The following is a 14,991-nucleotide window of genomic DNA, read 5'->3' as shown; positions in this document are numbered from 1 at the left end:
CAATTTAATTCTGATCCAGTTTGAATCAAAAAAATTTTTTTTCAAAGAGGTAGCAGGTAAGCAAACCAGAATAATCACTGATTCATGATACTTGAAATTGATGTGCAGAATTTTAATTTGCACGAATTCATACAGTCTCCTGTCATCTGGAATATACTGCTGCTGAACTTATTTCTGATAGATTGACACTTTCTGCATGATCACATTGGTGTGAATTCTTTACTCATAAGATGTTCAAATTTATTATTTTAAAATCTTTTTTTGTGTATTTCATATTGAAAACTGATCTGAAATTACATGTATTTAAAATTTCTTTGTGCTTAAATCAACACTTCATGTTTTGTATAGTTAGATGTGCGGTCCACCTTTTTAATTATGAATTTGCATACAAACATTTTATAAAGAATTTTTTCTGGTCATCATCTTTTTGAAATCATCTTTTACGTTTCTCCTGCTTCTGTTGTTATTAATATTTATTTCTGTCAATATATATTTATTGACAGAAAATATTTCTGTCATTTTGCCTTAATATATGAATTATTTTGTGCGTTCCCTACGTACGAAGTCTATTTCATAGTTGTTTGCTTGATATATGCATTAAATCTTGGGCTATCCTGTATATTATGGTTTATTTCCTATACTTTGTTATGCACATTGATGTAGCAAAAAGCCCTGTTTCAGAATAGATGCTATCAATCATTTCAATGGTGCATTGACATTTAAAAGCTACAGAACATTTTCTGAACAGAGTTGATCTGTTTTCACAAGCTGTCAAATGAAAAACAATTAGAAATGAAAATTTACATTTCTGACCACTCTTAGTTAGGAGTAGAAGTAATTTCTCTGTTGAATAATCACCAAAAAAAAGGTTCCTTCGAAAAAAGGTTCCTTTATGAGAGTATACATTTTGAAAGACCAGATGCCCTCCCCCAATATGGAAAATGCTAATAGAATTAATTTACTATTTATTATGAAGTGTTTTTTTTTTTATGTTTCCTATTGCTATGTTTATTTCTAAGCATTCACTCATGAGCTATTGAGCTACAGCTCTCTTTTATATAATAGAAAGATATTTTCTTCTATGTTTACTTGCATGTAAAAACGAATGACAGACATATCAAGCAATATTTTGATAATGGGCCAACATCTGAAGTTCATTTCGGCACTGTTTCATAATTTCTGAAACAATAAGTCAAGTAAATTAATTTTGTACATGGTATAGGACAGAACCTGGGGAAATCTTTTTAACAAGAGATACTCTTATTTAAAGGCTGTGTCTGGAAAAAAAATATTAAGAAACAACAAGCATGGAATTGTAATAATCAGGAGCTTCTATATAGTGATAATATTGATGATGCAACATACAATCTTTGAAATTTAAAGCAGTTGATAAAATTTTAAAACCTGGAAGGTAAATTAATCAGAATTGAAAAGCTGTGTCTAAGGAACTGCATAAACAGCAGGTACACAAATGTGCAATTTTAGTTGTATTGTTTGAGATTCATCTGCAAAAACGGGTAGTATTAATGATAAAGCTGTTCCGTGAGGTTTTAGGGGTTTGATAAATGCTGGGTGTCTGGGAGAAAAATGGTCATGTTTTCGAAATGTTAAGAAGTTGGTAAGAATGGTTAGGAAAATCATTACAATCAAATTGAAGAAAGGGGGGGACACGTTCTTTTTGTCCTATTGGGAAACTAAATAAGGGTTCTTTTTTACATTTTTTTCAATAGTTTAAAATTAAATGTGATTTTTTTTAAGTAATAAGTTTTTCATGGCAAAAATTTGAAATGTATATTTTGGATTTGTGTTTTTGGGGGGATTGGTACTTGTACTCTGTCGTTTGGGAAATTAAAAAAAATTTGTAAAAATATAGTTCTTTAGAAAATATTAACAAAATAAAAAATTGATTATTTAATAAATAAACAGTTAGGTACATTTTTTGGTAGGTAATGTCTTACATTTGCTTATTTGGTTTCAGCATTATTGCACCCCACCTTTTCTAAACCTGCATTTGTTATTCCTGCATTATATTCATCAGACATCTTTTAGTATATTTTCTGTGAAAGATTTTAAAGATTTTTAATGTACAACAAATTATTTCATTTAAAAAGAAAGTAAGTTAGAATTAAATGTTTGGTGGCTGGTTTTTTTGTATATAAAGGTTTCTTTGTTCAATTTCAGATTGGTTGTTAATTAGAAATGTCGGTTAATGTAGACTTAAATGTTCAGTGGCTACTTTTTGTATCTGAAAGGTTTCTCATTAAATAAGAATTTCAAATGGTTTGTTACCATCAGTAAAGTCAGTTGACATTTTTTGACAATTGTGAGGTTCATTGGAAGTATCAGTCTAATGCTGTTGTAGAGCTGTTCTTGGCTTGTTTTGCAAAATAAAAATTACTTCATGCTTTATTTTAGGATTATAATGATTTAGTACTGTCTACCTATATTCCAGCCCTGCATATGACCAAGAGCTTTCTCAGAGATGAAGTGTACATGGTTATATATGTCACGGTACTAAGTCTGTGGCTGAGATGTGTAGACTTTCAGGTTATGTTTCCTTAATTTTTTTTGTATCCATTTCTTTAGTGACTTTTACTAGTTTAAGAAGTCATTTGAAAAGATCTCATTGGGTAATAAATAGTCTTGAAAATGATAAGCATTTTTCTCAAATTTACATGTATAAAGCCACTTATATGAAAATTATAGTTCATGTTCCTTTAAAACTTTTTGTAATTTGAAATGGCATTAAGTAAAAAAAATCAGGATTATGAGGCCATCCTTGCTAAAAAATAACCTGCTCTGTAATTTGTAACACAAAAAAAAAAAAAAAAAAAGTTATATTGAATAACTAATAAAACCTAAAAAATGCTGACACAGAATGGAAGCAGGCATGATGTAGTAAATTATGCAATGTATACAAACTAGAAATAATGCTGTGTACAGCTTCATTTCAATTTTCACAGCTGGAAATATATTGAGCATAATGGAAAGTCCAGAGGGGATTGTAACAATGCTTGTCTGAAATATTAGAAATGAAAGATTGTGGAGTCTGATGTGTAAGAAAAAAAAAGAAAAAAAAATGGAAGGGTCATATTTTAGTATCTCATCATTTAAATCTATCGTGGTAGATAAGTTAATGATGCTATAGTTTCTTTTGTGTCTGTTTGTCTCATTATGGATGGTTTGGGTTTGGTATACTGAGCTATGTTTAAACTGGACTTTAAACTGGACTGCTTGAAATACAACACTAGATAGCTTAATTCCCTGATTGCACAGTTAGATCTGGGACTGTTATCATTCTGTTGAAATTTTTTAACTCTTTTCAAAAGGTGGAAAGCATTTAAAACATTTGACTATTGTGGATTGTGATGTGACTACTAGGTACAGAAAATCTTTTCTATCTGCTTTAATACTATGCTCCGAATGATGATGAAAATATCAGTATGAATAACTAACTGGTTAGTTGAAAATGTATTTCATGCCTGCAATATTTTGAAAGGAACAGAAGAAGAAAAGGCATGCCATTCTTTTAATGGTAAATAGGATAAAAATTTGGTTCTAAATTTACCTCACAAGTAGCAGTCCATTGAATACTGGGAGTTTGAGCCCAAGTGATTGGCCTGGCTGCATGGTTGGTTTCCCCCATATCTAATGAATATAAACCAGTTTCCATAAAAAATGCCGCTACGAAGGCATTCCTCTCCTCAAGCAGATACTTCTTATGTGTTTTGCTTTATTCAGTTAACATATCATTGTTCTAAACAACTGGTTGCCTAAAAGGTTACATGTGTATAAACCTTTTATGTGAGCATTTTTCTCTCATGTGGGGGCCCACCAGCGGCCGAGCGGTTAAGTCGCTGAACACTGGTAGTTCGGTCCGAGATTCGAATCCCGCGAACGGGCTGGCTGCATGGGTGTTTTCGTGGTTTTCCCCATGTGTAACGTGTATACGAGCCAGTTTCCCTTAGAAAGTCCTCCACGAAGGCATCCCTCCCTTTAGGCAGATAACCCTCGAGGCTTTGCCATAATCACACACACACACATCTCTCATGTGGTCCTTCATGGAATTCAAAAGCCCACCAGCGGCCGAGCAGTAAAGACGCTGAACACTGGTAGTTCGGTCCGAGGTTCGAATCCCGCGAACAGGCTGGCTTTTCCCCATGTGTAACTTGTATATGAGCCAGTTTCCCTTAGAAAGTCCTCCACAAAGGCATCCCTCCCTTCAGGCAGATAGTCCTCCTGTGCTTTGCCATAACTGAATAATCCAATCCAATCCAGACTTCAAAACACTCCACTAGTCTGCCCTGAAGATATGTAATTTATACAAAATTGCTGTCTGTCTTTTTCAATCACTGCACAAGATAGACTAAGTATTCTGATGGTTTTTTTCATCTCCTCTTTTTCAGCTTTTCCCCTTCAGATTCATTTTGATTAGTAAAAACCAGTACCGATGTAATTCTTTTTCAAAAGTAAAGCTTTGTAAAGGAAGGTTTAAAAAAATTGGGAATATTTATATTTGGGTAATGATATATTAAAAAAGTTAGCTATGGTTTATTTTAAATTGCTTTGAATTTGGTAGCATGATGTCAAATAAAAAATTGATGTAACTTATGAAAATGGACAGAAGGCCACAGGTGCTCTGCATTTTTAAATGTCACCAACCTTTTTATTGCAGATTTTTAGTAATTACTTTTTCATGAAAATATCAAGGAGAAAAGCTGCATTTAATAAATAATTACATACATCATTTAATTAAGGGAACCACAAATATGCATATTAGCAGATATAATTTGCCAATGCTGTCTGACTTCTGTATGAGGTGGAAGTTCCCACATATTGGTTGCGGTGAAAACCTAAAGATCAGTTTTAGTTATTTTGTAATATCAAAATTGCACGAGAAATCAGTATTTCAAAGCATTTAAAGCACAGAATGAAAAGTCACCTGTATCCAATGGTTATAGCACATAGAAATTCCGAGGCATATGTCTGAAGGTCTCAGCATTTCACAAAGCAACTTTTTTAGGTCTGGGAAAAGCTTTTAAGCTAATGAGGATATCTGAAGATGATTATAATGGCCAGCTGCATGACAGGATCATTAGGTAACTGTAATGGCTTGACATCATCTAGCTATCACAGTAGCTGCAGTGACGATGAAAGGATACATGCAGGGACAGTTTACTGTGTGTATCGCTTCAAGTTGGAAACATGTTAATTTCTACCTAAAATGATGCGCTAAGTATAGTCTCTCCAATGATATGACAGTGTGCTGGGAAGTTATGTCTGGTTAAAAGTTCTAATTACAGGGTTGCCACGCTACCTGAAAAACCGGGAAAGTCGGAATTTCAAAATTCACTAAAAAACTCGGGGGGGGGGGAAATCAGGGAATTTAAATATTTTAGTCAGAATCTGGGAAAGTCAGGGAATTTCATACTGCTTTCCAGCCAAAAAGCGATTTTTAAACCAATGTTCGAAGTGATCACCATGAATTATGGATCGCATGAAGCATCATTCAGGCAGCTGTTGTAGGGCCAGTTTTTGCAGCTGCTATCAGATTGTCTTTTAGAAAGGCAAGGCAAGTTTTCAACAACTCTGGTTTCCAGTAACGTTGAGAAGCAAGAGATTCGCATGGGTATGTGCAGTGCATGTTGAACAAAAGAAAATGCATTTCCATTCTTGTATAAAACAAAGTCGGTTCAATTCTAGTATAATGCCTAATGTCTCTACAGTGATGCTGGAACTAAAAGGGTGTTAGATGATTCTCCTCACCAGGATTTGGCAATTGGGTCCCCTAAAAACTCCAGTCACCCTTTAAAAAAGGGGGAGTATATAAGGAATTTCTCCCACCTTCTTGGTGTGCCTTCGTGGTGTAGTGGTTCTGCATGTTGAGCCAGTATTCCAGAGGTCTGTGGTATGATTCCCGGCGAAGGCGTTGTTAATTTTTCATCTTGCTGCTTCAAAAAATAATACCTAGTGTCTCTACAATGCATTTATTATGAGTTAATAATGCTTTCAAATTTTAGGCAAATTTCTCTGGCATACTCCTGCAACTAATTCTAGCAGTATGATGACATACCACCACGAAATTTAATGCACGTATATTTTGCTTATGTGTGCTGCTAAATAAATGTAAAATACCGGAATTTATTTAAAAATATCATTAAATAGATTTCTTTCTTTCGCTTAGCTGCAAAGTTTCTCCAAAAAAGACATTTTTATAATCCAGATTAGGCAGATTCTAATCTTAGTCTTCAGTGGAGAAAACAACTTCGATTATAGTTATAATAGTAGTGCTTTGGGAAAGCGATTTTGTCATATATAATTGGTAAATTTTGTGTTTTCAAGTGGTACCATAATTAATTTACCTCTCAGTACAGCCAACGCGAATTATGCGGATAGACTCGAATTTTCTTAAAACACACCTGGAAAACTTGGAAAAGTCAGTTAATTTCATACTTCTGTTTGAGTGACAATCCTGTTATTATTAGTTTGTTCCTGCAAGCCCTAAAAATGTTGAAACTGAACCAATATTATCAATTAAAGACTCTTTAGAGGTGCATAGAATTCGTATAAGAAGTGGAATCATGTCAAAATGCATATGTTTATTAACAGTAATCAAAAGTATATGTGTGTAGGGATGTTATCCTGCATTAACATTGAGGCTTGTGATGTAGTTTGCTGTGGATTCTGCGTAGTACTATACTTTGGGTAAATTAGTGTAATATTTTCTGGAATCCAAATATATGATCTATGTGGAGTGGCTAGCTTGCTTACCACATAAGCATGCATGTGAACATCCGTGGCTGCCGTGGGTTGTAACACATAAGTGTATGCTGCAAAACAACTGCATTGTTATCATTAACGTTTGTTAAAAATTGGGATTCCGTTTTATGGGCAATGCTAGGACTTTTTATGAATAGTTTGTAGAACTTCTGTGTAATATATGTGGCAATTTGAATTAACAATACACTGCTTAAGATTTCCTTACCTACTAATTTAACTGATATTTGTTTTTGTTTGCTTCCCATCATAAGGTTTATTTTTTTTTTTTTTTATTTATTTATTTTTTTTTTTTAAGTAAGGTTTTTGCTAGCATGATGATGCAGACTGTGTCAGGTAATAGTTTTTGTAATGTGTGGATGTTAATATATTACACATGAAGAAGTTCTAAATTTCTTATTTCAGCTTATACTTTTTAGGTGCATTTTTCAATATATTCTATTTACAAGCATTCGAGTATTTTTTATAGAAAAAGATTTAAAACTCTAGCTATGTCTTATTCTGCAAATTATGTTAATTAAAAAAAATGCATCAACTAAAAAATCAGTCTGCAACTAGAAAGGAAACTCTTTTAATTTATGTTTATCAAGTTGCACTGTTAATGTGTGTATGAGTGTATACATTAAGAAGTATGTTAATGCATGGAATATTTTTTACAGTACTTCAGCAATGTCTCTTCTGTATGAATGCATTAATACAGTCATTGCCGGTAAGGTTTTTATTTTACTCTGTATTTTATGTATGCCTGTTTTGTTTTCTTTCTTTATTATATTAAAAATAAATTCCTAAAATTATGCATGAAAACTACCTATTGTAGCTTAATGCCATAAGAAGTTTAATTTTTTTTTAATTGTGAACTGTTCTTTCATTGTGTTTAACCATTTGTGACATGCAAAGTTAAAAAAAGTGCAACAGTCAAGTAAATTTAAGTAAAATGTGCAGTGAAATTTAATTTAGAACACAGAGAGCATCAACTAACATACTTACTCTTATATTTCAACCTTGTCAAAGAGCAGCAATTTGTTCTCTTCATTAACATCAAATAGCAGTTTGATATGCTCAGTTGGAATCAAGTTTAAAATTGAGGTTAACTACTGTATTATTTACTGCTGAAAAAAAAAATGAGAGGAACAACTCAAAAAACTTATATAACCTGAATGATTTTGCTGCCAAGAACATAAAATTTGCACAAGATCTTTATTTTGTCATGTCTAACTTATCTTCAAAATAAAAAATTGCCTGTTTCTGCAAAAAATAAATTTAAATAGGAACGTAGGAAGTGTGGTTATTAAATGGGCCATGGAAAGGTTGGTGGTACAATATTTTTTATATATAGCGGTACTTTGGTGTACATCCAACTTGGTATACATCCTGTTTGAATTCAAAAGTTTTTGTTTGGTACGTTTGATTTGAATATGACTCGAATTTGATGAGTTATGACTGTGCACACTACCTTGTTCACCTCTTTCAACACAATGCTACAACTGCCCATGAACGTCAGTACACCTATTGCTAGTATTCAGTAAACAACCTGTGCTAGATTTGAATTTTCTAGTGAATTTTGTTCGCATAAATTTTTTTGTTAATCCATTAGCAGTTAGCTTTAGGAAGCAAATGAGAAGAATCAAGCAATGAAGAAAATTGTTAGCATCACCATGGAGGTGAAAAAGAAATTGTTGAAAAATATGAAGATGGCATGAGTATCCAGGACTTGGCTATTGTGTACTGTATGCTGAATACTAGGCTGGGTACAATTTTGGAAAACGAAAACGCTGTTAAATTGACTAACATTGATTAAGGGCTGAAATCAGTTACCAAACAAAGCTTACAGGACATTAGATGACAGATAGAGACATTAGATGTTAGAGCATGCTGAAAAATTGCTTTTGGCATGGATTGCACAAAAACATTTATGTATAGTATCATGTGCAGTGCTACATTTAGGTACAGCATACACTTCACCCACTGCATTTATATTTTATTATTATGTACTAAATTTTAGTATTAGTACAATGTTAGAATAATAACAATAGGAGTTTTTATAAAAAAGGGTTGTTTGAGGATGATCAGCTTAGTTCAGTTCATTTGAGCAAGTGCTTAACTCACTTCAATTTGTGGCTGTGTCTCTTACTTTGTGTTATCATCACTTGAATAATGTAACAAAGTTGCAAAATCAAAAATACAGTCTTTTAAGGGGTTTAATGTAATGTCCTCTTTGAAATGTGGTAAGAGGTTCAGTTTTTATAGATTTACTATTATCCAAAAACAACTTGTTTTGAAAGGTGGTTTTCTTGTCAGTCAGCTAACTCTAAATGGTATAAACATTGAAAGTAATATAACCATTCTTCATTCTTGGTTTCACTTTTGTCACTTTAACCCTCTGGAGGTTTTGAGAAAGATAAAATATTGTTTTCTAAAGTGTCACCAGCGTTGTCAACGAAAATGTTTGAAAAGTGCGGAACCTTTCTTTCACAGAATGCATGAAAAGCGTTAAGTAGTTTTTTTATCCCCCTCACCCGCAGAGAATCATCAAGTGAACTGATTAGTTTCAGCTATAAAAATATCAATCATTGTCAAAACTTTGCCCTTTGGTAGTTTCCAAGAAGGTATATGTTAGCGTTTATGATTCGGCTTGTGCGTTTTAAAAAATTATAAGTCGGGGTTTATGTTACCAAATCTAAATTTTGTGAAAAACTGCAAATCAAGACATTAAAAGAAAAGAATTATAAATGTTTAATTTTTTTTGGTTCATAAACCTGCATGTATATGTGTGTGTACGTGTTTATATATATATATATATTTACTTAACTCTTTATGAGCAATCTATATGCATACAGGCAATAATATCAAAATATTTTTTGTTTTTCTAGTAACCTTCACTTTAATTACTTAATTTACCTCTTATATGTGATTGCTTGCCTAGGATAGAAGCAATATTTTCTCACTGAAACAATATGATTTTCGATACGTTTTCCTTATTTTTTTAATAAAGTAAAATATCTTTGTAACTTAGAAAATTTCTTATTTTATTTGCAGCTTTGGGTATTTTTCATCCAGAATTTATTTGAAACTATGGATATAAATAATATTTCGCAATTTACTTGATATAATGACAGAACTAATTAACTGAACATGAAGTAAAAAACTTGTTTATTTTCATATCATAATCACAGACGTCTAAATTTTTGTCATGCAATTTTCCACTTTTGTGTGCAGCAATAAGTAAGGAAAGCCGCGAGTTTATTAATTGTATCATAATTATTATTTTCTTTAAAATATCAGTATATTTTACTATTCCACTACTTATTTTGGAGGGGGGGGGGGCTAAGAGCAAATAAACAATTGCCCTTAGAAATGTGCGTGTTAAAAAATTATAAGAAATCTGATTTTGATGAATAATTGAATCGGATTTTAATTGAATGTTATGGTTTTATAAGTCTCTATACTTTTAAATTTTTTCCTCTCTCTCTATATATAGAAAGAATCAAACAGAGACACTAGTCTAATGATCTTGTTACTTTCTTATTTTTTTAAATTTTATTTAATTTGATTATGGCAAAACACTCAAAGGTTACTTGCCTAAGGATAGGGATGTCTTTGTGGAGGAATTTCAGAAGGAAGCTGGCTCGTATACACGTTGCATACGGGGAAACAAAGAAAACGCCTACGGAGTGAGCTTGTTCGTGGGACTCGAATTCTGGGCCGAATTACCAGTGTTCAGAGAATTTATTGCTAGTTTGCCTGATGGGCCAACGTTCTTAATGCGTTTTGTGCAAAAGGAGTTTTTGTATGTGCAGTCGGAAAATTGAAAATATTTTTTCGAAATATTATAGTTAAATAGAGGTAATGCACAGTTTTACTAAACATTTTCTATCAGTATTACTTTCAAGGTAAATACCTAATACAGAAACATAAGTTTTTTAATATTTATATTTATAATTTGGTTTTCAATACATTGAATTAAGATTATTTCCCAGAATTCACTACATTCTTAAATTTTATTTTTCAGTATAATAATATGCAGCTATTTTTAAAGGGTGTAAATGGTGAAAGTTTCGAAACATGAAAAGAAAAAAAAATATTTTTGCATTAAAAAAATGCAAATCATAACGAATTTTAAAATAAAATTCTGTAGAACTGATCAAAATTAGATTCATCTTTCTACAGTTAGGTTTTCTCAAGAATATTTGTGTGTTAATATACATGCTCAAAAATGCGAATATTAGAAATTATATCAAACATGCATTGAAGAAGAAGTAAGCTTTTCAATAGAAATTCAACTAATTTCAATGAATACCCGGGATAATATGATCACAATCTACCTGAATATCCAAGAATATCTCGGCAACAGGTTTGTTTCCTATAGGCTTATATTTATTTATTAATATGCACATGTGAGACTGCTATTTTTTAATATAAAGAACATTTTCCCCACCTAGAAAAGTTGGCAACAAAAAAAATTAAGATTTTAATTTCCATAAAATAAAATACAAAACAGACATTCTATGGCAAAACGGAAGTATAAAACCCTTTCTATTCACCAAAATACACATCTTTCTATTTCAACTAAAGGAAGCAAAATTAAATTTTGTTGATATAACTGGCTGGCTCAGTTAACAATAAATATATAATCTTTTTTTCCTTCTTTCCTCTAAGAAACTAAATTTCAACAAGATACCTTTTTTTTTTTTTTTTTTTTTTTTTTTTACAAAACAAAACACGTAATTTATTCCTTTTCAACTAAAAATAGGTTATACTATTTGGATATTGCAGAACATAGGAGAGCTATTTATCGTAAACATGTCAGGGCTGCCATCGTGAAGGGCTTTCTAAGAGAAACTGACTTTGCACAAAAGATCTATGATGCAGTCAATTCATTCACTTATCTTCAAACCTAAATCAAACTATCAACAAGTGTTTTATCATTCAGCTATTAACAAGATTCAACTAGACGAAACCAATTCAAAATTTTATTCGCATACAGTACTAAACTCGACACCCGCAATGAGAGAATTCTAGTCTTACTATATTTCTTGTACTCTGTTGTTAGCTAATTTTAATGCGATAAGCAGGTAATATCGATATTGGAAAAATTTTAATGTAAATTGCACTTTCAAATTTTCTTTCGCATTGTTCTAAAGTTTACAATTTTCTTTCCCAAAGTTCTAAAGTTCTAAAGTGAGCCTAGTAAACGAACAGAAACAGATAATATTTATGTATGTCCAGGGGGTCCTTACTCGTGGACAGTGGAAAAGAAGTTTATAAGGTTCAACTAGACTAAACCAATTCAAAAATTTTATTAGCATACAGTACTAAACTCGACACACGCAATAAGAGAATTCTAGTCTTACTATATTTTTTGTACTCTGTTGTTAGCTAATTTTAATGCGATTAGCAGGTAATATCGATATTGGAAAAATTTTAATGTAAATTGAACTTTCGAATTTTCTTTCACATTGTTCTAAAGTTTACAGTTTTCTTTTGCAAAGTTCTAAAGTGAGCCCAGTAAACAGACAGAAACAGATAATAGTTATGTATGTCCAGGGGGTCCTTACTCGTGGACAGCAGAAAAGAAGTCTTTTACATCAAAGGTACCATATATAATATGTTGAATAACCATGCACATTGCCTTTCATTCTTTTCGTCCCTCCTCTAATTTTCGATGCATATCCTGTTTCTTTCTTCTATTCGTTTTACATTTTTCACATCTTTTCAACGTGCACCCAATTTGAAAATACTTGACCTGTTTTTAGAAATAGAGGCGAAACATTCCTCAGTATCATAGGAGAAAAGACATTCAGCAGAATTCAAGAATGCATTTCTGTGAGTAAAATTCTGTAGAAAAATCTGCAAAATGCCGTCCAGAAAAGCTGCGAAGCCCTTTGAGCCAGTGGGAAAAAAACAGTATAACAATAATTATCATGCAAAAATTTGGTAAATGCAAGACTCGGTGTGCAGTACAGTCAAAAGTCGTTAATCCAAACACCCATAATACGGAATGATCTATAATCCGGACCTCAAAGCTACAAACTTTCTGCGCATGTGTCAACGCATAAGCACAATATGTTTACGCATGCACGTTTAATGTATAACGGACGGTATAAGCTAAGCTAAAATTATCTAATTGTCTGTTTCAGTTAATGTTGCAGATCGCGTCGTTTCTTAATCTTCGAATTGGATCCGGCTTATTATTTTTCGCAGACTGTTAGAGCAATTTTATAAAAGTAAGTATGAACTTTCGATTATGTCAAATAGAATTTCCGATGCTGGAGCTACCAAAGAATCTACAAAGCGAAAGTATGTTTCATGTCCATCAAACAAAAAGTGGAATAGCTGCAAAAAATGGATAAAGGCATATCTTTTGTTTCTTTAAACATTTCGAAATCTGTTTCTCAATTTCACGCTGCTCTGCGGAGGGGGGGGGGACGTCGCGGCGCGCCATGAACTGGAAGTTGATCTGTCAGCACTATCCTTATCTTCAGGGCAGATGTTTTTATTTTAATCAGATTATAATTCCTTACTCAATGTAGTATTTCATCTTGATGTATTCCATCTTTGATATGATTTAAATCAAATTCCTCGTCATTATAAATATCATGAGTACACATCAAATAGTTTTCTGGTTGCAATTTTCTAATTTCGACTATGCATAATGTATGCTCTACGCGTGCACGCGTTGAAAGAAATGTTTAATAAAGTAAACAAATAAATATTAAGCTTTTTTTTTGTAAATTTTTATACGCTTGAGATCATAATTGCTCTTTATTTCATAAAATACGGTTTCATATTTTTAATTTTATAATTTCTGCATGCCATCCTACCAGATTTAAACTGATAATCTACACTCATGGCCATAAATTAAGGATAATGCAAAATCAGGCAAAGGAAGAGTTAGAAGCAAAACAAATTTGACTTATTTGTAAAGCTTATTTATTAAACAAAAGGTAAAGAGGAAAGAAAGATGCTATATGTTTGATATTATTAAAAAAATTAGCGATTATGTCTCCCTGGAGCAAATTACAAAAAAAAAAAAAAAAACCCTATTTACATAAAACCAATATTACATGGTTGGTATGATTGTTAATACTTTGTATGTCTTCCAGACGATGCAATACAGTCCGTACAATGCCTAGGCATGCTGAGTATCAAATTATCGATCTGATCTTGGGGGACATTACACCACTCAAAAAGCAATGCTCTCCTCTCCGAAGTTCTGGTAGACATGTAGGAGGAGGTTGACGGGCTGCAACTCGTCGGCCAAGCATGTCCCACACATGCTCTACTGGATTCAAGTCAGGTGAGAATGCTGGCCAGTCCATATGGGTGATATCCTCCGATTGAAGGCATTCGCTTACGATGTTTGCACAGTGAGGACGGGCATTGTCATCCATAAACACTAATTGTGCGCCCATGGCGCCCCGAAACAAACGTACATGTTGTTCCAGAATGACGTCCCGATAGATTTGGCTTGTCATGGTTCCAATTTGAACATGCAGGTCAGTTCTGGAGCCCAGAATAATTCCACCCCAAATGAGCACTCCTGCACCACCGTAACGGTGTCGTTCAATGATGATTTCTTGGTGGTAACAGGTACCTGGAGCTCATCATATGAAAGTCTGGCGAGAATCAGACTGGAAGCTAATCCTGGGCTCGTCGGAAAACATCACACAAGCCCATTGTTGCGGTGTCCAGAATGCATGCTCTCTACTCCAGGCTAATCGCAGGCGACAGTGAGTTGCAGTAAGTGGAACGCGTCTGGCAGGTCTACGAGCATATAGACCAATCTGCCCTAAGCGTCTGTACACGGTCTGCCTTGAAATTGTTGTACCAGTGGCTCAAGTGAGCTGACGAGACAGGTCTGAGACTGTGCTCCGCCTGTTTCTTTTGGCACTAACTGCCAAATACTGGTCCTCATTCGGCGTTGTAACTCTGGGGCGACCTGTGCTGTAAAGTCTACTCACATTACCATCTTGGAATCGTTGCCAAAGCCTGGAGATGACACTCTGGGCAATTTCAAGTTCGTCTGATACTTCCATTTGGGTACGCCCACATTCCAGACGGCCGATAATTCTACCACGTAAAAAATCATCCAAATGCGTCCTTAGTGTCATAACTATTCGGTTATTGCACTGAAATGCTTATAAAGCGCCTGCGAACAATTTTACTTCTTTGCCTGTATTCCTTATATATAACTCTTTTACACTCTCGTCATTG

At 33.3% G+C, this 14,991-nt stretch overlaps 1 protein-coding gene across 3 annotated transcripts in view; it reads left to right on the top strand.

Annotated features, from left to right (window-relative positions):
- LOC118186050 (AP-3 complex subunit delta-1-like) overlaps positions 1 to 14,991 on the top strand; it is a 401,929-nt gene that overhangs the window by 148,688 nt on the left and 238,250 nt on the right. For all 3 annotated transcript variants that reach the window (XM_085808093.1, XM_085808094.1, XM_085808095.1), the window contains exon 9: positions 7,437 to 7,486. In XM_085808093.1, the coding sequence (XP_085664219.1) occupies positions 7,437 to 7,486 (50 nt within the window). The remainder of the gene's footprint in view (positions 1 to 7,436; positions 7,487 to 14,991) is intronic.

The sequence above is a fragment of the Stegodyphus dumicola genome, chromosome X1, assembly GCF_044657685.1.
Source record: "Stegodyphus dumicola isolate Sdum_Otavi_A_Nest chromosome X1, ASM4465768v1".
Taxonomy (NCBI): domain Eukaryota; kingdom Metazoa; phylum Arthropoda; class Arachnida; order Araneae; family Eresidae; genus Stegodyphus; species Stegodyphus dumicola.
The sequence above is the reverse complement of the archived record's forward strand: the minus strand, read 5'-3'. Positions and strand labels throughout refer to the sequence as shown.